This window comes from Alternaria postmessia (genome assembly GCF_024291825.1).
Source record: "Alternaria postmessia strain BMP 2775 chromosome Unknown scaffold_9, whole genome shotgun sequence".
Classification (NCBI taxonomy): Eukaryota; Fungi; Ascomycota; class Dothideomycetes; order Pleosporales; family Pleosporaceae; genus Alternaria; species Alternaria postmessia.
Window position 1 is genome coordinate 312,179 of NW_026260082.1, and position 22,062 is coordinate 334,240.

General features: G+C 52.9%; 8 protein-coding genes across 8 annotated transcripts; 5 read left to right on the forward strand and 3 right to left on the reverse strand.

Annotated features, from left to right (window-relative positions):
- Positions 1-627: 627 nt before the first annotated feature.
- On the forward strand, positions 628-2,853 carry J4E82_002340 (uncharacterized protein; the record flags this gene model as incomplete). The annotated part of the gene is made up of 2 exons (XM_051728641.1): positions 628-1,662; positions 1,714-2,853. The coding sequence occupies 2 exons, from the start codon at positions 628-630 to the stop codon at positions 2,851-2,853; spliced, it is 2,175 nt and encodes a 724-aa protein (XP_051591592.1).
- Positions 2,854-3,256: 403 nt separating this feature from the next.
- Positions 3,257-4,754, reverse strand: J4E82_002341 (uncharacterized protein; the record flags this gene model as incomplete). The annotated part of the gene is made up of 5 exons (XM_051728642.1): positions 3,257-3,281; positions 3,335-4,142; positions 4,201-4,363; positions 4,424-4,632; positions 4,688-4,754. 5 exons carry the CDS (start codon positions 4,752-4,754, stop codon positions 3,257-3,259), a joined length of 1,272 nt encoding a protein of 423 aa, XP_051591593.1.
- Positions 4,755-6,085: 1,331 nt separating this feature from the next.
- J4E82_002342 (uncharacterized protein) lies at positions 6,086-6,845 on the forward strand (the record flags this gene model as incomplete). Its single annotated transcript, XM_051728643.1, has 4 exons — positions 6,086-6,176; positions 6,242-6,561; positions 6,616-6,664; positions 6,715-6,845. 4 exons carry the CDS (start codon positions 6,086-6,088, stop codon positions 6,843-6,845), a joined length of 591 nt encoding a protein of 196 aa, XP_051591594.1.
- Positions 6,846-8,137: 1,292 nt separating this feature from the next.
- J4E82_002343 (uncharacterized protein) lies at positions 8,138-10,890 on the forward strand (the record flags this gene model as incomplete). Its single annotated transcript, XM_051728644.1, has 3 exons — positions 8,138-8,177; positions 8,326-8,471; positions 8,563-10,890. The coding sequence occupies 3 exons, from the start codon at positions 8,138-8,140 to the stop codon at positions 10,888-10,890; spliced, it is 2,514 nt and encodes an 837-aa protein (XP_051591595.1).
- Positions 10,891-10,928: 38 nt separating this feature from the next.
- On the reverse strand, positions 10,929-13,463 carry J4E82_002344 (uncharacterized protein; the record flags this gene model as incomplete). Its single annotated transcript, XM_051728645.1, has 2 exons — positions 10,929-12,366; positions 12,418-13,463. 2 exons carry the CDS (start codon positions 13,461-13,463, stop codon positions 10,929-10,931), a joined length of 2,484 nt encoding a protein of 827 aa, XP_051591596.1.
- A 443-nt stretch (positions 13,464-13,906) lies between these two features.
- J4E82_002345 (uncharacterized protein) lies at positions 13,907-15,364 on the reverse strand (the record flags this gene model as incomplete). Its single annotated transcript, XM_051728646.1, has 2 exons — positions 13,907-15,005; positions 15,123-15,364. 2 exons carry the CDS (start codon positions 15,362-15,364, stop codon positions 13,907-13,909), a joined length of 1,341 nt encoding a protein of 446 aa, XP_051591597.1.
- Positions 15,365-16,943: 1,579 nt separating this feature from the next.
- On the forward strand, positions 16,944-19,084 carry J4E82_002346 (uncharacterized protein; the record flags this gene model as incomplete). The annotated part of the gene is made up of 2 exons (XM_051728647.1): positions 16,944-17,469; positions 17,514-19,084. The coding sequence occupies 2 exons, from the start codon at positions 16,944-16,946 to the stop codon at positions 19,082-19,084; spliced, it is 2,097 nt and encodes a 698-aa protein (XP_051591598.1).
- A 1,230-nt stretch (positions 19,085-20,314) lies between these two features.
- Positions 20,315-21,790, forward strand: J4E82_002347 (uncharacterized protein; the record flags this gene model as incomplete). The annotated part of the gene is made up of 1 exon (XM_051728648.1): positions 20,315-21,790. The coding sequence occupies one exon, from the start codon at positions 20,315-20,317 to the stop codon at positions 21,788-21,790; it is 1,476 nt and encodes a 491-aa protein (XP_051591599.1).
- Between the last annotated feature and the right edge of the window lie 272 nt (positions 21,791-22,062).

The window sequence follows — 22,062 nt, forward strand, 5'->3', positions numbered from 1 at the left end:
AACGTCACGCGACCCACTTCCGCGGCCCCGGGGGATCTGGGGTAAGCATGCAAGGCACTTTTCCGCTGGGCATGCAACACATGAAAATGGCCGAGGTCTGCGTATAGTTGCACATGAAATTTCGACTTTGAATGCGAAGAGGAAATCACATCAACGTCTGGTGAGAACTTGAGTGTCGGCTATACTATGATTAGCCTGTGGCATGTTGCTCCTCTGCTGTGTCTAGGCTACACCAGAAACTGCCCTTCCAAACCAACTGAGCTTGTCAGCTTCGGTAGATGCCTGCCGACCATCGGTCGTGAATCGCAGAAAAGCACCATGAACCCGCAGTCTGCAGGGCGCGCAGACAGTTGTTTAAGAATTCCGATGTCGCCCGAGGTTCGGATGTATGAGGGGTCCATTCGGCTACTCGCATGTAGCCGCAATGCACGTCGGTTAGTTACCTCTGAGCTCATCTGAGGTACCAGATGTCTAGATACAGGACTCAACTTGAGCGGACAAAGCAAGAGCGTGCTTCGTTGTTGTCTTTCTTTTCTACGATTGAGACCTGGTTGTGGTGGTTTTGACGGTTCGTTCCAAGTACTGAAACAGTCTATGACGTTGATCTAAAAGCTCGTTCTATCCGATATGCTTTCACAGCAAGTGCGTGTCTTGCGCAATAATATCCGCACGGCGCAAAAGCCTGGCCGACGGACACCTTGTGCCACCTTCTCAATCTCCTCTCGACGCAACAACTACGATGACACCATTCAAAATCTCAAAATCGGTTCGCACACACGTGTGATATTCCAGGGATTTACCGGAAAACAAGCCACTGCGAATGCAAGAGAGTCGATAGAATGGGGGACCAATGTGGTTGGTGGTGTGAAACCCAACGGCTCAGGAGAGCATCTTGGGCTGCCTGTATTGCCGTCTGTGAGGGCCGCGATGGAACAATTGAAGCCAGATGCCACGGGAATCTACGTGGCAGCTCATCAGGCGACAGCTGCAATTGAAGAGGCTATTGAAGCCGAGGTGCCACTCATCGTTGCAGTTGCGGAACATATTCCATTGCATGATATGATGAGGATACATTCGATGCTGCAGTCGCAGTCCAAGTCGCGGCTCGTGGGCGCCAATGCCCCTGGTATCATCTCTGCTATTGGGAAATGCAGGATCGGGTTCCAACCACTCCCAACATTCTCTCCTGGGCACATCGGCATTGTAGCAAAATCTGGCACGCTCTCATACGAGACCGTAGGATCTCTAACGCGAGCTGGTGTTGGTCAGAGTCTATGCATCGCAGTAGGAGGTGACGTGATCGCTGGGACCAACTTTGTCGATGCCTTGAAAGTTTTTGAGCATGACGAAGGTACCAAAGCTATCATCATCGTCGGCGAACTAGGCGGTACAACAGAAGAGGAGGCGGCGGACTGGATCAATGACTACAAGAGGCGTGTCAAGAATCCGAAACCTATTGCCGCTGTAATTGGGGGATTCGAAGCGCCGCACGGAAAGGTAATGGGTCATGCAGGCGCGTGGGTTGGTCTGGGAGAAGGCACTGCAGCTTCAAAGTACAAGGCTCTTGAAAACGCCGGTGTGACTATGGTGGATCATCCTGCAAAATTTGGCGGTGTGATGAAGGATATTCTTGCAAAGGCCGGTGGCAATGTGAAGAAAACTGTATGTTCGAAGTTGAGAGAGACCGAGTATGAAGACACTGACCGCGACCAGGAACAATCCGCCGCTCAACAACGCCGCTCATATCATACTTCAAACTTCACACGGAGACCTGCCTTTTCCGCTAGACCGTCAATCGTGCCTCAACAAAGACGTACTCTCCATCTCACCCGAGACCAATCTACAAACCTCCTCAAAGGATACAAGATCAACTTAACTGTACCACCTGAGGGCTCACCGTCAACACATTACCTAGGAATATCCCCCAATCGCTCAGCCCGCAGTCCTTCAATCATCGCATCACCCACCGCAAATGGTTCCACACTCAACCAACGCGTCCGTCGCTTTCCCTTCGACTACCGTGCAGGCCCCAGTTCAGAGACCATCCAAGCCGCAATCGCACACATGCAACTCGACGCTGCACCACCTAAAGCTAAAGCCCAAACAGTCGAATTGATCAAGAATCTCTGGAAGCTATATAAAGAGAAGGAAGCCATAGACACCCATGTCAAGCTCGCTCTGTCTGTAGAGAGCGATGAGATGCTTGTTTACGAACCATACCTGTTTTTCGACGACGCAGCGTTCAAGTCAGGAAAACGACAAGCCGATCTTCACACTCTACGCGACCAAGCCTCCATCTCAGCTACAGATCGGGAAGCAGAAGAAGCGGGTATTGTTTACATACCCTTGGGCTCTCCTGAATTTCCTGCTGGCACTACTCAGGCAGGGACTCAAACGCCACTGTCCTCTAATACCGAGGAAGGACCGCGAAATGTGATTGGTACTCTGGTCAATGGTGCTGGACTCGCGTTAAACACCGTTGATACGCTTTCTCTGCGTCTTTCTCAACCGCCTTACTCGACTTCTGCTGCCAACTTCCTCGACACGGGTGGCAAGGCGACGTCCGCCACTATCAAGACCTCGTTTAAGCTCATCCTATCTGATCCCCGCGTTTCCGTCGTCTTTGTAAACATCTTTGGAGGACTGACGTTGTGCGACATGATCGCCGAGGGAATCATAATGGCTTTCAAGGAGATTGGAGTAGAGAAACCAGTCGTCGTTAGATTGAGGGGAACAAATGAAGAGAAAGGACAAAAGGTGCTGGAAGAAGCTAAACTGCCCATTCATGCATTTGACGACTTTGAAGAGGCAGTCAGGAAGGTTGGAGAACTGGCTAATGCTAGAGGATTGTAAATGTCATCACTGCACACGCAAGATGATCTCTGACATCACGGGATCGATAGTATGATTGACAACAATGAGAATTGGGGGATATCAGATTAAAATGCTCTACTGTTGACCACCCGGACAACCTTTTCTCCATTTGAACACAGAACGAGTGTTGCCGCTCCCACCTCAGAACAAGTTCCTTTCCTTCCAAAGGGAGCCAGCCACCAATGTCCTTCATGCAATAGCGTACAAGCCTCCCGGACGCCTGTATAAAAGATCAGAAAAATTTGGGTGTTGGTATCTGCGAACAAATCGAAGTGAAGTAAAGCACATGGAACTCAATCGCGCGAGGGAGAGCCTCCAAATACTCAAAACATGCGCGAGACCGTATGGTGTAAGAAAGAAATAGCACAGCATAATGATCGGCTTATACAAAGTATTGGAAGGCGGTGCTGTATTTCATTAGTTGTATGCCCAATATGGAGTTTGTTTAGTGAAGACTTACCCGATAATTGCCATGACACCTACGCCAACCAGCGCTCTCCGTGTAACCTTCTCCTTGGTCATCTTCTGCTCGGTTGTGTATGCAACCTTTGCAAGTTTGCTCAAGCGCTCCTCGGCGAGATCTTCAACGTCCAAGACATCTTCAATTCCACGCTTTGTCGACTTGGCGACCTGCGATGACGATGCGCCATCTAGCCTTTGTGCTTCTGCGACCATTCGCTTGGCCTCTTCGATCATGGCGGTAGGGTCTTCCGGCTCAGGAAGTGCGGCGTGGCTGTGTGGGACATCGACAGTGACATTAGTGCTCGTCTTTTCGGTGTCGCCATTAGTCTCAACAGTCTGCTCGACTTCAATGTGAACGGTGCCCTCTTTGACATCTGGCTCTGTCTTCTCGATCGCCACCTCTTTCTCCTTGACCTCGCCATCGACAGATGATGCGACTGACTCAGAAGGTGTCGCGCCGTTGGCAATGATAGTTTGCAGAGCACTCGATGGAGTAACGACCTCGTCAGCCTTGGTGAGTTCGGGCTTCATCGCACTTCTTGTGGATCGTGACTTGCGTGGGGTCGCAAACTTTCGGCTGGGGGTTGCTGCGCCTCTGCTAGGTGATACAGATCGAGCCGAGCGCGCGCGCGTTGTGCGAAGGCCAGGTGCGGGGAGAGTCGCAGATGTGGCGTTCGCGACGTCGAATTTAGGAGGCATCTGAATGTGGGTGTTTGATTTATCCTTGTTGCCTTTCTCGATCGGCGCGGGGTCCAAAAGTGCCTCAATCCAATGACGCATAGAGTATTCGTCAGACAGTGCGAGAGCTATATGACATTTCTGTTAGCGCGAGGTTCTGGGTAAAGGTAAAAGTAAGTCACTTACCCTCCTCAGGCGCAATCCACACGCTTCCGGCGACCTCTTCGGCGCCCGCGGAAGGGAACGTCTTTTGGTACTTGCGCTCCATTTCCTCCTCTGCGAGGGAGGCCCAAGGGAACGCAGCCTTGAACATGCCTGTGGCACTGATATAGCCGTCGCTGCTGCGTCGCTGTTTGTCGCGTTAGTCGGATGTCTGCGCCAGCTGCCATGGCTTCTTTTCATCGCGTACCATCAGGAAGTAAGATTCGGGGAAAGCCGAGGTCTTGTTCAATGTAAAAATGCCGGATCCTGTCAGGTCCTTTGGCAATGGAACCCTCAAATGCGCGTAGTCGAACGTGCCCATGTTCTCCGGCTTGGTCGCATTGGTAAGGCCACTGACGCCGGGCTTTACACCGAGGTTTGTCTGTCCTAGTCGACGTCTCTCGATGAGAATCTCGACTGCGCACAACTGTTAGATGGCTAGCTGAAATAACGCGATGCAACGTGTACATACCGGCCGTGGCATCGGTGGGCTCGAGGAGAGGATTCTTCCTCTCGGGCAGGTTGCGATGGGAAACCATGGTGGTGATGTTGCGGGTATGTATCAAAGTTTGATCTGATGTGCGCGTAGAAATAGAACGCGTTTTGGCGATATGTGAAGCGCGCAGCGCAAAGGCGGTTGCGTGAAGTTTCGGAGCGGGTTTGGACTACGTATGACGCGCGCAATCGTCAGTAGCAATGTACTGGCGGACCGGGTCGCGCGACGGGTGAAAGCAGCTGAGCGTCGATTCGTGAGGGAACGGCGACGTGGCGAGAGGGAGTGAAAGCGCGCGATCGACGTGATGAAAGATGCTGCGATGCGACGGGGACAGGAAGGAGCGACGGGTGTGCTATCCCTGTGCACTAGCGCTCCCAGGAAGATGACGCCCAGCCACCCCGGACGTGTCTGCGCGAACGCAAAAAGTTTCGCGACACCCTTTCTAGTGTATTTGCCATGCTTGTGTTGCTTGCCGATTGGCTCTGCCCATATTGTCATGGCATTGCAGGCCCGATGAAGCGTCGTCTGGTCTTTCCGTGCGCTCGATTAGGAAAGTGTAGAAAAGTCACGCGTTTTGGCACTTTCTCGTGACTTTGCAGCGCGTCTCTCCTGAGCAGCAGCACACTTTCACTTTCAAACAACGCAAGCAGACAGTCCCACTCATGCGGCGCAAACTCAATTGATATGGCGTTAAAGGGGCACTCGTTGCCGCAGAATAGAGACCGGGTCCCGTGATCGTCTGGTCAAACCTCGGGGAGTATAATTCCGCAGGCGCCCTTGAGGAATCATCGAAACCGGCGCTGCGAAGCTACACACAAAGAAGCTCGTCTGTTCCAAGCTGTTCTCTTGCCCGGGCATCACCTGGCACTATCACTTTAAGCTTATATCTCCGAGACGGGATGCATACGCTACCACGCATAGCGCTAACCACGTCACGAAGCTCACTGACAAGGCGTGTCGGTCTGGCAGAAGCTCCAATCCTTGGTCGCATTCCACACGAACTTGCAGACGTAGTTGGCCGATTCAAAAAAAGAACAAGCGGGGTTTGGTCTATGCTCGACCATGAGACAGTTCATACCTCAGGGCGCTTCTTTCTCTGGGAACAGGACCATGGTAGAGGTAGTTGTGTTGCAGCAGGAGTCTGGACAGCCTGCGGCATATCAAAGGGTCCACAGCACTGCGGCAACCAGGAACGTAGCCAATGAGGAGCTCGACTTGCTGGAGCGGTGAATGTGCCCCGCTAACCGCGAGGCTCAACACGAGGCCGCGCCCCTCACTGCTACCATTGACCCTTTAACTTCTCCACAACATTTCTTTTGCTGACTTACACCAATTCCCCAAGCTTGCACTCCCAATAAACCACTTACATCAGCCATGGCCGACCACGCAGACGACCTACACGCCGAGCAGACCGAGGGCTTCAAGGTTGGCGAGAAGAAGACGATTGACGAGTACCAGCAGCTGGGTAGGTTCCACAGTTTCTCCGAGGAGCTAATCGCCTGTATCTATAGCTAACCCGCCCTGCTACAGACCAGAACGACGAGTCTCTCCAGAAGTGGAAGAAGTCCCTTGGTCTTGGACAAGGCAAGGACATCTCCGACCCCAACGACCCTCGCCGGTGTATCATCCTCTCCCTCGCTCTCGAGGTCGAAGGCCGTGATGATATCGTTATCGACCTGCGCGCACCTGGCGCTGTCGAAGCTCTCAAGGAGAAGCCATTCGCCATCAAGGAGGGTGCTCGGTTCCGCATGAAGGCACAGTTCAAGGTCCAACACGACATTCTGTCCGGTCTGAAGTACCTCCAAAAGGTCTCACGCATGGGTGTCAGCGAGAAGCTACAGGAGATGATGGTAGGCACACCCACTACACCAGGGCATCGGGACACGAGCTAACAGTTGTAATAGGGCTCATACGGTCCCAACACAGAGGAGAAGCCATACTACGAGAAGAAGTGTAGGTACAGCCCGACAACGTCTTGCACAATCTACTGACACGCGTCCCAGTCGAACCCGAAACCGCTCCCTCCGGTATGCTCGGCCGTGGCCACTACACCGCCGTCTCCAAGTTCGTCGACGATGACAAGCAGACTCATCTGCAGTTCACCTGGTCTTTCGACATCAAGAAGGATTGGTAAACGGGGTTGCATAAGCTTGGCTAATAGGGGGAGTTATGTAGCAATGTGGCGGAAGGTGTCATTTTCTTTCGATTGGAAGCGATGGATATCCAGGGCAGCTTAGGCTCCCACGAAGTAACGAAGCGACGGCCATGTAGATGGACTCAATCAGTCCGGCTTGATGGCGCATACACGGCGAATCAAAACTGCAGGATCCTTTTACTCATGATCACTAGAGCACGTTATTGTTCACCCTTGGTCTGCGTGTGGTTGTTGATTCTCGAGGCTGTGGAAGAGAAACCACCTTGCTGCTACCCACTTGGCCCTGGTAGTGCGACCTACCCAAGCTCGCTCGCCGCTGCCAGATCCGAATCTGCGGGCTGACACATTCAAGATGGAGATTTCCTGTTCCCATGGATCCTGGGTCTGCGCTTCAGCGGAGTGCTCTGGGGGATCATTTTCCATGTCTGCGTCCTCATCATTGTGCTCGTCCGGATGCCCGCGCTTTCCCTCACACTCGACAATATGAAGCGTTACACCGGGTTTGAGCGCAACCTCGGCCGCTGCGGCAAAGCATCTAGACAGGCCTTGAGCTGAGAAGAAAGACGTGGGCGCATGTAGAGCGAGTGGATTCACCAAAACGACCCTTTCCCTTTCGTCGGCTTCGTCGGCGAGATTAGTTCCAGACCGACCATATGCAGTCAAGTAGGCTAACAAGGCTTGCACAGACGCGCAGAAGGCGAGTTTGACATGCCGTGTCGTGAGTAAGTTGTGAAGAGTGGGCGCGACCAGCTGCTCTAGACTATGCGTGTCATGACGGTCGTGATTCTGCAGTGAGCTTGCAAGGTCCTGGATGAATACGTCTCGGCTCGAGCATACGATCAGCAGCGTTGGACATGTGTCGGACTGTGTAGTGAGAAGGTAGTGAAGCAGGCCCGGAAGGGTCAACGGGTAGAGCACGGTGGGTGCTGGCGACATGACAGACGGATTACTTGTGGAAAGTTTCTCGGCTGTCATGTGTGCTGGTGCCGTCTGTCATCGGTGTACTGATTCGGGGCGGAAGGTAGGCCTTGGGGAGCGCAACCTCGACAGCCCCGACGCCAATCAGCAGTAGTACCCGCACCCTGACCACCCCCACTACTTACGTTGTCCATCCATCAGAACTCCAAGTGCATGCACGCCAGGACTTTTGATCACGACCACCAGGCCCAGAACCTGCTTCCTCCCTTGCCTGGCTCTGCATAGTCGACATCCCGTTCGTGGGCAGAGACGAAGCGCGGACCGAAGCGCTCTCCCACGCGCAAGTCGCGGTCATGGAGTCCATCAGTCGCATATCGAGCTTGCTGGAGACAGGTATGGCGCCTTTCACAATTTTCATACAGATATGCCGCCTGCTTTGTGCTCCTCTCCCCTGCGCCATTGGGCTTTTTGGACATGTAATTGCTCGGTGCCGTTGTTGTCATGCATCCCTCGAACTTCGCTCACTGGTCCCTCTCCGCAGCTCGCGACCTTACCCTCGAAGCCGCCCGCGATGCCAGCAATGTCCGCCGAGCCCCCACAAAGGAACTGCCCTCGGGCCAGCTCAAGAAGCTCCTCGACAGCAGATCAGAGCGCGATGTGCTCGAAGGACTGCGCAGAGTCGTCACTGTAGGAACACCCCGCCATGGCCTCGAGACTCCCGCATCATCAGCCCATTGGACGCTGTGGAACGTCTAGTAACTGACTACAGCCCATCTAGATGTCCTACCGCCAGCCGCCTTCGCAGACCCTCCCCTTCTTCTCCCACGTAATCAAGAATGTCGCGTCACCGTCCCTCCAGGTCAAGAAGCTCGTCTACATCTACCTCCTCCAGCATGCCGAACACGAACCGGATACCGCGCTCCTCTCCATCAATACCATACAGAAATCCCTCACCGACACGAACCCTCAACTCCGCGCCCTCGCTTTACGCGTCATGTCCAGCATAAGGGTGCCTGTCATTAGCCAGATTGTTAGCCTGGGCATCAAGCGCGGTTCTGGCGACATGTCGGCATACGTGAGGAGAGCAGCAGCTCTGGCAATACCCAAGTGCTACAGATTGGACCCTAATACCGAGCCGCAACTGCTCGAATACCTCTCGACATTATTAGGAGACAAACAGTACTTCGTAACTGGCGCAGCAGTCTCATCTTTCCTGGAACTGTGTCCAGACCGTCTGGACCTCATACACCCGCACTATCGCTCCTTGGTACGAAAGCTAGTTGATATGGACGAGTGGGGGCAGTTGGCTACATTGCGACTCATGATGATATATGCAAGAAGATGCTTTCCGCGCCGGACGAGAAAAGTCAAGAAAGCAGCCAGTGCCAGCATGAATAGTAAGACGAAACAATCGACAAAAGGCTTCTACGACTCAGAAAGCGAGTCCGATGAGGAGGAACAGGAACAGGACATGGAAGAGGTCGCGGTGCTTGATCCGGACCTTGAACTGCTACTGAAGGGCTGCCAATCGCTCCTGCAATCCCGAAATGCGGCTGTGGTGATAGCGGTAGCAAGGACATACCTATATCTTGGTACTCCGGAGTACCTGACGCAGGCCATCGGACCGTTAGTATCCCTCTTGAGATCTGCGGGTGACATCCAGCACATAGCACTGTACAACATCGTACAGGTCTGTCTGACACATCCGGAGCCATTCGTCAAGTACTACACCCACTTCCTGGTGCGATCGACAGACGCGCCACACATCTGGCAGCTCAAGCTAGAGCTGCTTACTCTGATATTCCCTCACGCACAGTTGAGGCTGCAGAGTCTAATCCTGGCCGAACTGAGCCATTTCTCGCATTCTGGCAGTCTGGATCCCGCGCTGGTCAAGGAGTCGGTGCGTGCAATTGGGCGATGTTCACAAAGCCCCGCGACAAGCCCACAGACCTCGGCAAGATGTCTGAAGTTGCTGTTGAAGCACATTGGGTCCGCTGATACTCACCTGGTTGCTGAGTCACTGGAGGTTATCCGACATCTGATTCAACGGGACCCCAACGCTCACCGGACGACTGTAGTCCGGTTAGCAAAACACTTGGATGCAGCGACCAGCCCCCAGGCACGAGCGAGCATCATATGGCTGGTTGGAGAGTTTGCGGGCATCGACCCTGAGAACAACATCGCGGCAGACGTCTTGCGCATTCTTGTCAAAGGCTTTGCGGATGAAGCTGAGCCGGCAAAACTTCAAATCGTGCTACTGGCAGCAAAGGTCTATGTACATCACTTGGCCGCAAACCCGCCTCCAGAGCCAAAAGAAGAAGAGCCTAAACCGAGTCCGTCGCTGATGGATGACTTCCAGGAAGACCAGGGCGGCTTTAGGGACGAACATCTTGAGTCGGCTCCACAAAACGAGGAACCTCAAGAGGAGAAGCCACACATTATCGAGGCACTATACAACTATGTACTCCTACTCGTGAGATACGACACCTCGTACGATCTCCGCGACCGCGCCCGCGTGTACAAGGCGCTTTTGGCGACACCAACATCGACACAACTCGCGTCGCTCTTACTTCTCGCACCGAAACCAGTACCACACATTCCGAGTCCAAGTGAAACAAGGAAAGGTTACGTGCTCGGCAGTGCCAGTCTTGTTATAGGCGACGAAGGCGGCGTCGGTGGTCTGCGAGGCTATGAAGATCTGCCTCGCTGGGTCAAAGAGGGGAACGAACCAGATCCGGCTCTGCGCGATGAGGCCATCTCAAACTCTTCTTCAACATACGTTTCCGCCTATGAGACTGCGAAGAACATGTCTGCAGCAGAAAGGCTAGACGCTGCAGCCGGTGGTAGTAGCAGGATGACACCTGACAGCATGTTGAGTCCGCGAAGTCTGAATGGCATGGGTGGAGATTCTAGTCTTGGCGGGGCGAGTAAGGCGCCGCAAAAAGAGAAGACGCTCGACGACTGGCTTGCGGAAGAAGAGGAGGAGAGCGGCAGCGAAGAGGAAACCGATGAGGAAGAAGAGACAGAGGAGGAGAGCGAGTACGAAACAGACAGTGAAGAGGAGACTGATGATGACGACGACGAAAGAGGTAATCTCATCAAGTAGTCATGAGCATGTAGATGGTATATCATACAACAAGCAGACTATAGTCGCGCCATATTCCCTCTCTTTCGCATGCTCTTCGCCTTTCCTTCTACAACCCCTACCTCCTCACCATCTAGTTCTCCTTCATCAAATACGGCTTCATCCCAAAGTTTCTCGCCGACCAAATCCGCCAACGCCAAAACCCTCGTTTGCACTGTCGCTCCATCGCGCCTGTTCTTGCCCTCCCTTCTGGAAGCACTGATCCGCTCAGCAAAGCGCCACAACGGACCGTCCGCAATGATACCGCCATCAGATCCTCTTTGCGGAGTCCACTCCTCCGCCAATTTGATAGTAGCTGGAGTCTTGCCTTTGGGTTTGGTAACAAGAATCATGCCTTCTTCTTGGAATCGTGCGTAAGCATTCTTGAGCGTTTCTTTGTTTACGGCTTCGAAGTAGGAGAGGTCACCCTGATGGTAAAGAGTCTTTCCGAGGACTTGTGCGCGGTCTTGGACTTTCTTGAGGTCCAACCAGGAGGATTTGGGTGTAGGAGTATGAAGGGGTGAGACGGGCGGTGCCAACATCATCAGGCTGATAGCACCGAGCCACGCAGCTTCAATAAATGGCCAGATGAGGAAACAATAAAAGTCGTAGTTTTCGCGTCCTTGGGTCCGTTCGGCTGGTGAGAGTTCAATAAAATCAACAGTCTCTTCCCCGAGCTCGGTTTTCGACCGTGACATAGTAATCACATCATCCTTCTCCAGTCCGTCGAGGGTTTTCGCCAAGTTGATATCCAGACCTTCGGTGGGAAAGATGAACTCTCCACGGAAGAGTTGTGATAGGAAGTGTACCTGCGCGCGCAAATCACCATAGGACATGCGTTGGTACTCCGGACCGCCACCCTGCTTGACGTGTGTGTACAGCGCTGCGCTAACCAGACTTTGCAAGATGAAGAGGTGGATGGTCATGTTTCTGTAGAAGGAGAGTTGGAACCTATCGACGGCGTAGAATGTATCTTCTGGTAAGCCAGGGACAAGGCCAACCAAGCCAGGTCCCAAGACTTCTAAAGCGCGGTCAACGACAACGCTAGTGGGGAGATTGCCAAAGTGTGCTACACGACCACCTTGAGCGCGAACCCGGTCGCTGAGCCATTCGACACGGCGTATTAGTTCTGATTTTCCTACGCCACGTCCTCTCAACGTCAGTAGCACAGTACCCACGAGGGCGGTCGGCATCACAACTGAGACGTCGTTGATCTCCGATAAAACTTTGTAGCCTAGTGTGCGGAGGAGACGGAGACGATCTTCCTTAGTATCTAGTTGTTGGGGTAGTTTTGAGAAACGATCGCGTTGCTGGTTGATGAAGGATTTGAGCGACCATGGCTCATGGAAGCGAACGTCTACGCGGCCGAGTTTGAGTGAGAGGACGGAGGAAGCGGAGAGAAAGTCCATTAGATTTTCTTTGGGCTTGGGTTGACCGAGAAGTTCGCTGATATATGAGCTGTGGCATGTCAGTATTCGAGGTAACGTAAAGGTTACCTAGAGAACTTACTCGACCTCGATGACCTTGTCGTACTGGGTCGAAACCGGACAGATGATGGCATCTTCTACCCTGCCACTCGCGACACTATCTAGCATGTAGCTGAGTATGCCAAACTTGGGCGGCAAAAGCTTGCCTGTACGACTCCTCCCACCTTCGACGAAACACTCCAAGTTGTATCCGCATTGCAGCAGGGTATCAATGTACGATTGGACCAACGTGATATACAGCTGATCGTCTCCGAAGCTTCTTCGTATCCACATTGCGCCCGCATGTTGTAGGAAGGACCCGAGGACGGGGATGTTCAGGTTATCTCCAGCAACTACAGTTGGCAAAGCAAGCCCAAGCCGATAGCAGATGATCTGCAAGGAGACGTAGTCGACGTGAGAGCGGTGGCAAGGGAGGAAGATGATGGAGTGTTTATCTTTTGCAGCCTTTTCTGCAACCGCACGTAAGCGTAGCACTTCCTCGCTCGAGACGTGCACGCCCTGGTGGTATGCTCTTGTCAGGAGTTGTGTCGCAAAATAATATGCGCCTCTTATAAAGCCCTTGCTTTCCATCTTGCAGATCATGGAATCCGTCCAGCCCTCGCTGACCTGCATAAGCGATTCCTCAATCTGCATCCTCATCTTGGCCTTTGTATCCTTCTCGCCGACGCTACCCCCGTTTTGCGCCTGTTCACCCAGCAATCCTTCTTTCGCTTCCACGTCAACGCGCTTGTCTGCCAGTTCGCGAACCTTGGCTACAAGCATCGGGTTGCTCAACACCCTCGCCTTCATGTCCTCGCTGAAGCCCGAGTAGAACTCTGGCTGCCCAATGTGATCGTCGAAGGACCGCCATCCTGTGCCTGAAAAGTGCAGCGATACCTCACGGATGAAGTCGAGCGGCGAGGAGCGGAAGCGCGCGAAGCTGTGTATAAGGCCCCGGTCGGGCGACTCGTTGTAGCCGGCTGCGTGCAGGTAGACATTGTCGTCAGCGGTTATGCTGAGATCGGGAGCTTGTTCGGGACTAGAGGAACGGGCGGTGGAGGGTTTGTCATCTTCATCGGAAGACGCCATGGTGCCTGGAATGGGATAATATTCAGCCGACAGCAAGGAGCGTCTCCTTAGGGAAGGTATGCGGCGAAGAGCGCGGGTGGCATGAGTGGGACGCGCTCACGGGATAATGGGGCGGTGCAGGGCGCGTCCGGTGTTTGTTCTTCGTTGTTGCTGGTAACTTTTACAAGAGTTGATGCTATGACATCGCGAGGGAAGCCATTAGGAGATGCGACCATGGACGGCGCGAAACGTCAAGCTTGAGGTGAGACCCACTTCCCCGGTCGCTATGCCTCGGCTTCCCCACAGGATGCCACGCCGGCGTCCATCACCTCTGATTCGCTCTCCATCAGGACCACTAACTTCAGCCATTGTATGGTAGACTAATGTATAGCTTTATGCTATGGTACGTCTTGTATATATACATTCATCTTCGTCGAGTTGCCGCATACCAGAAAAATACCATATCAGAATATTTCCCACAAACTGACTTTCCCGTCTTTGGCTCCAGCCGCAACCCAGTGTTTGAGCCTCGTCTGCTCGTCGCGCTCCATCTGCCGCTTGTTGACAGCCTTGCTGCTATGGCCTGCTTCTTCTGGTGTAAGAATCTCTGCGAAAGCAGTTGAGTAGACTCCTTCCTTGTGCCACTTGAGCACTGCCACTTCCTTGAGTGTTTTGGTGCTATATATACGAATCCGGGAGTCCCAGCCGCCAGTCACGAAGAGCCTGCCGTCAGAGCGGATACGAAGAGATTGCTGACCTGCATGTTTGGTGTCCACTGTTCTGCACGGCGGTTGTGGAGTGACCAGTGGTTGAACTGGCGGAGCTGGTCTAAACTTCGGTAGTGGTGCTGAGGACGCAAGCAGTGAAGATAGACCACTGGGTGCCGAGGTTCCAGGCTTGTCCTGATTCATGTTTTTCTTCGCGAACAAACTTGGTGTAGATTTGGAAGTGGACACATCCGAGCTGTTGTCTACACCAGCAGGATTGTGTGGCAACTCTGGTATGCGATGCTTGGCTATTACAGCATCTGCTGAGGATGTGTAGTAAAGGTCGCCGTCTGGTGAAGCGTCCAATGACAAAATGGGCTGGGAATGGGGCTGGCTAAGGTATACGAGCTGCGCAGTTTCTATGCCTGTATTGGAATGTTCTTCTGCCAGCATGAAAGCTGCCGTAACACCGCCTTCATATCCTGCAAGAAGTAGAATTCTCTGCGTGGCTTGGCTACGAACAAGCTTCACAGCCATGACCATTCCGGTCTCAACTGTCTGTATACGTGGGACCCTGACTTTGAGTAGCTCACTAGGGAAGCTGTACACGTCGATCACTTTGTCATCCGTCGATGGGAGTGCTACAAAGATGGAATCGTCTTCCGCGATCGACGTTGGATACTGATAACACATTGAGAAGGAACAAAAGTTCAGAGTGTTTACGGGAAGTGAATGGAGAAGCCATGGTTTTGGAGTGACTTGTCGGTTCCCGTCTTCAGGCAGTGTCGATGAGAGCTTCCCTGCCTCATCATCTGACTCCAGTCGCCAGATCCTTATTCGGTTGTCTCGGCCATGTCTAGACACAATCTGGAGTCAGTATAACCCAGCAGGTAATGGCGTAACAGCTGGTGGAAGTGGAGAATGATTTAACACTGTCCTAAGGTGAGCTGCGGGGTGTTGTAACATGACTCACGTGATGATGTTTGCTTCTCCCCATTGTGCGAATCCTAAAATGGGGCCATCGTGGGCTGGCCAGACTGCAAGTGGTCGCTTAGTCTGAACATTCCAAAAGACGACCCAGCCATCTGCGTCGCCTGTCAACAGACGGCTATTCTGGCGCACAAACAGAGTACTGTGAATGTGCGCGGCATGGCCACGAAGGATAGCGGTAGGCTGTGCGGGTGGGAGGGTGGCTATCTGGCGCTCTACGGCCATGAGCAAGCTGAGGTATTAGTTTCGGGCAGGCCGGCGCGAGAGACGATCGTCTAGAAGCGATGGTGGGGCCAGTGATGAGCGGTTGAATGTCGGTTATAGAACGCGAACGACGGGTACATGCGCAGTTGGCACGATTGCGGGCTAGGCTTTGCCTTCTCAGATGGTGCTTGATTTTGGTGCGCTAATGTTATCTGGCAGCTGCTGTAGGGGAGCAGTGTAGCCATGGTGAATGGTAGAGAGGAAGATGAATCATGTCCTTTCAGCTCGAGTGGATACAAAGGCGTCGCCAGGTGCTCAAGGATGCCAGGTGCTATGACAGTGCAAAGATTGCCGAGGCGTACAGGGATCTATTCTGGTCTTGAGCTTAATCACAAAACTCTACAAGATTAGACGAGCAGCAATGCAGCCAGTCAGCATCTCACGGAGCGTTGAAGCTGCGCGGGCGCAACGCGACATGCAGATACCAGAAGCCGGTTGGGCGACGTGTGTCTGCAAAACCCATCTATCTGCTCAGTAATTTCTGGCGTATTGTATAGCTGAAGACAAGTGACCCACTTAGGCCCTCATGTCAACACTCTCCCGCCTGCGCCACAATGCGTAGCTCTTAGCTCTTCGCACGAACTACCACGAAGGATGCTAATGTGCTGGGCAGTACGTCTCGCTGCAGAAATGATATACAGCAATTGAGGGTCCGCGGGACGGGAAGAGCGGTTTCCATGCTACGTCGCCGAAGGTCACAACGAATCCAAGCAAGTTTGCACATCATTACCGGGAGGGCGCGCACATCATGGCGTCGCACCCCGGACTGGCGCATACCAAGGCCCAGATGTCTTCCGGACAGCGCATTTCTCCTTCCTCTTCGTCCTTCGTCTTAGGATCGTCGTGATAATTCTCCAGCTGCCCACATTTTGCTATCCGGGATCCCGGAATATGTCTTGTTTCAGAGTATAACTGTCAACGTTACAGGCCCCTCGGTTCACGGCCTCGCGTACACCTGCCCTCGCAACCCTCCCTGAGCACTCTCCTATCGTTCGTCATAGCCTGCATTCACGCCAGCCCGCTCAGGTATAATCCAATATTCCACCTCTCCTCGCGACTCGCTCTCGACTCTTGTTTGCTTCTGTCCCGCCAAAAGCACCGCCTTGTCCCATGACTTTCCTGGCCCACCCCTCAACCTAGACACCTTCGCGTTCCTGCATGTTAGTTGCGGCCGAACGCCTGCAGAAACCCTCTTGCGCAGCTCAGCACTGGACAACACGACCTCAGAAATACCCCGTATCCTTGCGCCTGACGTTGGACTTTTGTATTCGCATCACTACAGCGAAGCCGCGCCCTTGTATTTTCTCCATTGCCTTTGAAACATACCCTGTTGCGACCGCCCTACTGCGACTCTGCCACCCTCGACCCAACCCACAACCTTCTGCCCTTACTCGACTATCGGACACCAAAGGCGAAGTGGAGGGGCCAACGGACTCGGTTCACTGCACGCCCTGTTACGGGGTCGTGGTCGCCCTGCGTCGGCGAGCGACGGCACAACGACTGTTTTCAAACGAGCCGCGTGTAGTCGAGGAACGTCAGCATGGCCAACACGGCTACACCACCGTCCAATAATGACTCGCCCACGAGCAAGCCATTGCCCACGAGGAAGAGAGCCAGCGATGCGACGCCCGACGACAAACCCAAGAGAACACGCACTGGCTGCTTGACATGCAGGGAGCGCCATCTCAAGTGCGATGAGACCAAGCCAACGTGCAACAACTGCCTCAAGTCCCAGCGCGAGTGCAATTGGGGCAAGAAGCTCAACTTCCTCGACACAACCTGCGAGAGAAACGCATACCTGATCCCCCAGGGTATCGACTACCAGATAGCCTTCATGGACGAGTCACGGACCATTGCTTCGGAATACGTAGGCGGTCGAGAGATGTATCCAGTCGAGGATATGGAAGCAAACGCACCCATGGGCAACAACGGTTTTGGCATGAGACCACCAACTTCGTCGCGCCAGCACATTCCTCCTATGCAGGGCATTGCACAGGAGTCGTACCAGCAAGCACAACTCTCCTATAATTTTGAACAGCCGGCACAGCAGCACCATGGACGTTCAAGTAAGTCAAGGTTCCGTGGAGAGAATTCCAGCTGACTCTCCCAGTATCAAGTTACTCAAACGGCCCAACACCGTCCCCATACACGATGGAACATTCCGCAAGCCCCGGGCCCTTGCCCACGCGCGATTACCTCAAGAGCCAGGAGGAGGTTTTATACATGCAAGTCTTCGTCGAGGAGATTGGCATTTGGATGGACAGCATGGATGCGCACAAGCATTTCTCACGCCTATTACCCTTTCATGCGCTGAACGAGCCTATGCTGTTACACGCTTTCCTCGCATGCGGTGCGCGCCATCTTGCCCTTGTCAATCCCAAGTATAGCGAAGAAAAGGCACTGCACTACTATGATGTAGCTACACGCGATCTGTTACACTCTTTGCAGGATCCCGACCGCGACACCTTCCTGTGTGCGACCACGGCGGTAATATTGAACGTATATGAAATTATGGGCGAACGTGCGCTACAACGGATGAACCACATTGCGGGAGCTCGTGCTTTGATCAAGGAATGCCGATGGAATGCTAGATCGACGGGCATTGGAGCGGCCTGTTTTTGGCTTAACGTTGGCATGGAGATCTTGAGCTGCTTGCACTTCAACTGGCAAGTTGCGTGGGATCCAGACGAATGGGGCATCGAGATGGACTTCACACCAGAGACCGAGTCGGGTAAGGAAGAAGTCTGGACACACCGCATTCTGTATGTCGTCGCAAGGATCTGCAACTTCCGTGCGTCAATACCGAGGAACCAGGAAGTCGCCAGGCAAACCTTGCAGGACCGACACAACGAATGGCTTCGGCTAAAAGACATGACGGACAGGTGGAACGAGAACATACCGCGCACCATGCACCCGATGGCATATCTATATCCTGGACAGACCATATCAGGCTCAGCGTTCCCTGAAGTCTGGCTAATCAAGAGGGCATCGATAATCGCGCGGCTCTTCTACCACACATCCCTTGTCTTACTAGCGCAGATCAACCCACTGCAAGGCCCTAGCGAACCTGACATGTGGGCTATGCTTGAGCAAAACTCCAAATTCATCTGCGGTATCAGTGCACACGTCAAGGACCGTGGTGTAGCCAGTGTCGCGCTTCGATCTCTCGCCATTGCTGCTGAACCACTTACGGACCGACGCGAACAAGAAGAGGTGCTCCAGATTTTCGACAAGATCAGGCAAGAAACAGGCTGGCGTGTAGGATTCGTCAATACAGAGCTGAAGCAGAAGTGGGGCTGGGATACACCGCAAAACCAAGAGCAGAAGCCACAGCAGCAACCACCGCCTCCGCCGCCTCCACAGCAACAGCAGCAAATGAACGGACATATGCAAGAAGGCAATGTTGTATATCAACAACAACAGCAGCAGCAGCAGCAGCAGCAGCAACAACAGCCCCAAGTCGTCGTCCAGCAGCAGATGCCGCAAGTCTCGGTAGCACCTGCTCCGGTACAGCGGCGCGCTTTTGGCAATCCTCTGCTTGTGGCAGACTTCAGCATGCCACAACACCCATACCAAACCCACTATGTACCCGCAAACATAGTCCAGCAACAGCAACCGCAAACATTACTCCAACCGCCACTGACCGCGATGAACGGATATGGCGGGCAACATTTCTTCTAGCAATCTTTAGCACGACCTCAACTGCTGGTTCTGGTTTTTCGTCTGACTTCTGGATTTGTATTATTTGGCTCTTGGTTCATGACCATTTTCATACAAGGGGCAAGGCGCTTGGGTTTCTATATCTGTGCCTGGGACAAGAGTCACTTTCTTAACGATGTCATGAACAGCATATTTGCGATACCTAATAACAAGATCACGAGGAGGATATTTTGAGATAGGATGGTACACATGGGACTTTTGTAAATATATACCCTTGGATTTGAAAAGATATGGGCGGGAGCTGCTCTTGTGAGCATCTGTCCCCATTTACACTTGCACACCTCCTCCAAGCCCTTCCTTTGATAGCGAGTCACGGGCTTGCATTCTGATCGTGCACCATCGAAACTACGATATAGAATCGCATCTCCACTCGCTGATAGCTCGGATCTTGAACGCTAGCTGGGACCCGGTATTCCCTTCGGCAAAGTTCCGTTTGGTGTGATTGAGCTTCGTCGACTAGTCATCATTAGGCCGCCCGTCACTTCAGCCCTGACTCTAGCTTTGTACGCCACAACTACTAGTACAACGCAATTCCTCCATCTCCATCTGATTTTGGTAAAAGCACTTGCACATTAACGCCTCCGGTTGTTCAATTGAAGCGACGGGATGGATATGAGTGGGTTGCGGCCATATACGGAAGGTGTGTTTATGGGATTACCCCTTTCCGCTGCACTGCACAACATGCAGCTTTATGCGGGACCACAGTATGTGGCTGCTGACATTCCAATCTCACGGTATTTTCCTCACTCCCAAACACGTTGCGTACGGGATCTGTTTCCTATAATTTGTTGTTTGAGCAAAGACCACGAGTACGAGCAGTTCGTCGATCAGGTTCGCGACATTCGGCACGACATATCCACATGCAAAGGATATCTTGGGCGACTCTGCAAATCGACTATCCATTATGCTAACTTTGTAATTATTCTATTGGTCGGGATTAACGGAATGGTGGCGCTTTCCCCTGTGTTTTGGCGAGTCAGTGCTCGACTGTGCCGCAATATGCGATATAACCAAGCGTCTCGCGTGCCTAACAAAGGAAATACGAATAGGCATCCAGCCGCCAGCTACGCCACACGAAACTTGGCTTGTGTATCATCTCGGAGGAACATTGCTACTTGAAGATGTCAGCAGTACCTCGCGTAGATCTCCCCTGGGAATCACTCTTCTCCTATCCTTTTCGTTCTCTTCAAGATGCGTCATGATTTCTGGGACGAGAAAACTACGTACTATGGGCCGAGAAGACATTCTTCTCCTGCAGGACAAAGGAAACGTAGCCGGCGTGCGGGACTTTTAGGGATCGCAGTCTGCTTTCTCGTTGTCTACCAATTTCTCTTGCCGCAGCAAAACGAGACCACTGTCCATCCACAAGGCGCCAACGATACATCTAGCTCTGGGTTGTCCTCTGCACAGCAAATTTCTCAAGGCGCCGAAACACCATTGTGCCCGGAATCGCCAATCGCAAACGATGTCCTGGTAGTTCTTCGAACAGGGGCGACAGAAGCCCTTGAGAAGCTACCGGTTCACTTCGAGACAACACTTCGTTGCGTGCCAGACTATATCGTCTACTCAGACCTCAAAGAGGAGATCCAAGGCCACCAGATCCACGACGTTTTTGAAGGAATCAGCGACGAGCTTAAAGCTTCCGCACCAGAGTTCAAACTCTACGACCATCTCCGCACACATGGCAGGGAGGGTTTGAAAAACACCACGCATCTAGGAAGTGGCCCAGGTGGTGCGCTGGATAACCCTTCATGGAAACTTGATCGTTTCAAGTTTCTCCCCATGGTAGACAAGGCTCTGCTGTACCGTCCTAATGCGAAGTGGTTCGTGTTCATCGAAGCGGATACTTACATGGTTTGGCAAAATATGCTCGAGTACCTGCGCCAGTTCGATCCCGACCAGCCGTTATACATCGGAAAGCACATGTACATTGGACAAACCTTGTTCGCTCATGGAGGGTCTGGGTTCGTCTTGTCGTCCGCTGCTATACGAAAAGTAACTGAACAACGAAATGCCAACCTCGCCGAATATGACGAGTTCACAACCAAAAGCTGGGCGGGTGACATGGTACTAGCCCAGGCCTTGAAAGACGTTAATGTAGACTTGTTTGGGGCATTCCCCCATTTCCAAGGCGATCCAGTTTCATCACTCGACCACAATGTAACGAAGCTCGACAAAACACCCTGGTGTTACGCGCCGATCACCTACCACCACATGCGGCCAACCGATATCCAAAGCCTATGGACCTTTGAGCAAACACGTCAGCAAATTGGCAAGACCCCACCCCTCCACCGCGATGTCTTCCAGGAATACATACTCCCCCAGCTCTATGCCGAAGTTGATGACTGGGATAACCTATCTATGGACGTAGAGGTTGACGACACCGGCCCCTTTGAGGCATGCGAGTTACTCTGCCATTCCAAACCAACCTGTCTCCAATTCTCCTATGCCGCAGGGAAATGTTCGACGTCTACGAAAGTCGTGCTCGGTGAAAGTGCAAAGATGCGATGTGTGGAGTATTCTGATGCGGCGAGTAAATGTATTCGCTGGCAAGAGGGCACACAATTTGCTGGCTCGATTCAGTCTGGGTGGATGATGGATCGGCTTGAGCAGTATGTGATGGAAATGGATAGTACGTGCGCTGATGAGGTGAAGTGGGTTATTTGAAAAATGGCCAGCAATTAGCGATTGACTGTCGCGCCATCTTGGCTGGTTTGTTCAGAACAGTGAGGAAAAGGGGATCAGCCTGTCGGTGTCGTCTCTTTTCATGACTGCGATGCTGAACATCTGACAGCTGGGGTGGACCCTGTGTTGAAGGGTCTGAACGACTGCTGCAGCCACACGTTCCAGACAAAAGATGGTGGGCGAGCAGCGCTGGCCTCAAGCTCTCGGTGACCCTTTTTCAAGTCATCTGGTCGTTCCAGAACATCTCCTGTGAG